Source organism: Penaeus monodon, chromosome 32 (genome assembly GCF_015228065.2).
Source record: "Penaeus monodon isolate SGIC_2016 chromosome 32, NSTDA_Pmon_1, whole genome shotgun sequence".
Classification (NCBI taxonomy): Eukaryota; Metazoa; Arthropoda; class Malacostraca; order Decapoda; family Penaeidae; genus Penaeus; species Penaeus monodon.
This window is the reverse complement of record NC_051417.1, coordinates 20,683,871-20,685,389: the sequence shown is the minus strand read 5'-3', so window position 1 is coordinate 20,685,389 and position 1,519 is coordinate 20,683,871. Positions and strand designations below refer to the sequence as shown.

Below are 1,519 nucleotides of genomic sequence, written 5' to 3'. Positions count from 1 at the left end.
TGCCAGGAACCAAACGACCAAACAAGCAAAATGTTCAAAAGAATAGAGGCCTTTCCCCCCCTGAGACTCCCGTGGCGGATGACCATCGGCCTCACCCTTTCCGCAAGAGACGGAGCACGGCGACACGAGCAGCCTCCAGCGGTACTCCTGCGGGGCGTCGAACTGACCCTCCTCGTCGACCCCGCCTTCAGAAGTGAGGTTGCTGGGGTTGAATGGCTTGAGCTCGAACGAATTAGGGTTGAGCGTGAACGTATTATTCTCCGTGACTTGCTCGCCGACGAAGAGAGGGTTCTGGAAGTCTATGGAGTCCGGGGTCACTTTGCTCGAGGTTTCTTTGGACATGACTGGAAGGAGGGCGAAAGCAGGGGTGAAATGGAGGGTGAAACGGAGGGTTTTATAGTATAAGGTGGTTTCGGGCGGATGTGCAAGGTTTTGGTGGGGAGGTTTGTGCTATGAACTGGTGGGGCTGATGAATTTGAATAATTTGTTTACGAAATGTATAAGTGAGAATATAAATTACTCCTTGAATTTTAGATTTTGCAAATGGCAGACAGTCATGAAGAACTATCAAGGTTTTTTTTCAGTACAAAACAAAATAAATAAACAAAGGGAAGATTTAGAGATACAACGAAGTGCAAGAAAAAGCTGATGGAGAAGGTCACAGCGAGCAACCTACGCGTCGAATTGAGCTCGTCCACCAGCGACATCAACAGCTGATCGCTTATGGTGCTGGAGATCGGATGGGACGATGACGTCACATCCCGCTTCCTCCGCCTCCCGAACCACGTGCTCTGGCGGGGGCGGTGCGGCTCCTGCACGTGCTGCGCCTGCCACTGGTAGGTCTGCTGGGGCGCCGACTCCTGGTAGAAGGGCTGCCGGAAATCCTGGTGATATGGGTTGACTTCCAGGGGATAAGCGCGCTCGATCGGTTCCATGTCCAGGGAGCGCTGCCGCTCGTACTCCGTGAAGATCGTGTTGCGCAAAGGTGTTCCCTCGTTCGAGAAATCCTGCGATCGGCGGGGAGAGACGGAACTATTCGTCATAAAAAATCAGAGGCGAGGAAATGGGAATTAATGTCAGTGTAGAGATATACAATTTTGAAGAAATGTGTTCTTTTTAAGTCTTCATTCAATTTAGCCCATCAATCCTGATAGAATTTTTTTCAACACAACACTTTTGAACTACTCTAAGTCGTTAGAATAAAGTTCCATCCAAACAATCCTCAAATCCCCATTTTCTAAACCACGACCCCCGTTTTCTATAGAACCCAACGCCAACTTTCCATTTTCCATAAAACCCAGTCCTAACTTCCCATCGCGGACTCACCAAACACTTCCCGTTGAGGCAGTAGGCGGAGCGGCCGGCGGTCCCCCTGGCGCAGTCGGTGCCGAAGGGGAACCAGCCGTCGCCGCCGTTGACGCGGTAGAAGCGGTAGTTGAGGCGCGCGTCCTGGCAGGCCACGGTGCAGGCGCGGTCCGGATCATCTGTGGGAGGAAGAAGGTGTTGGAAATGGAAAAGA

General features: G+C 51.5%; 1 protein-coding gene across 1 annotated transcript in view; it reads right to left on the bottom strand.

Annotated features, from left to right (window-relative positions):
* The window catches only part of LOC119593592 (A disintegrin and metalloproteinase with thrombospondin motifs adt-1-like), a 60,261-nt gene that overhangs the window by 1,630 nt on the left and 57,112 nt on the right, over positions 1-1,519 (bottom strand). Inside the window, exons 22-24 of the mRNA XM_037942546.1 lie at positions 1,327-1,484; positions 677-1,007; positions 96-344 (exon numbers count right to left, since the gene is read on the bottom strand). Coding sequence (XP_037798474.1) covers positions 96-344; positions 677-1,007; positions 1,327-1,484 — 738 coding nt within the window. The remainder of the gene's footprint in view (positions 1-95; positions 345-676; positions 1,008-1,326; positions 1,485-1,519) is intronic.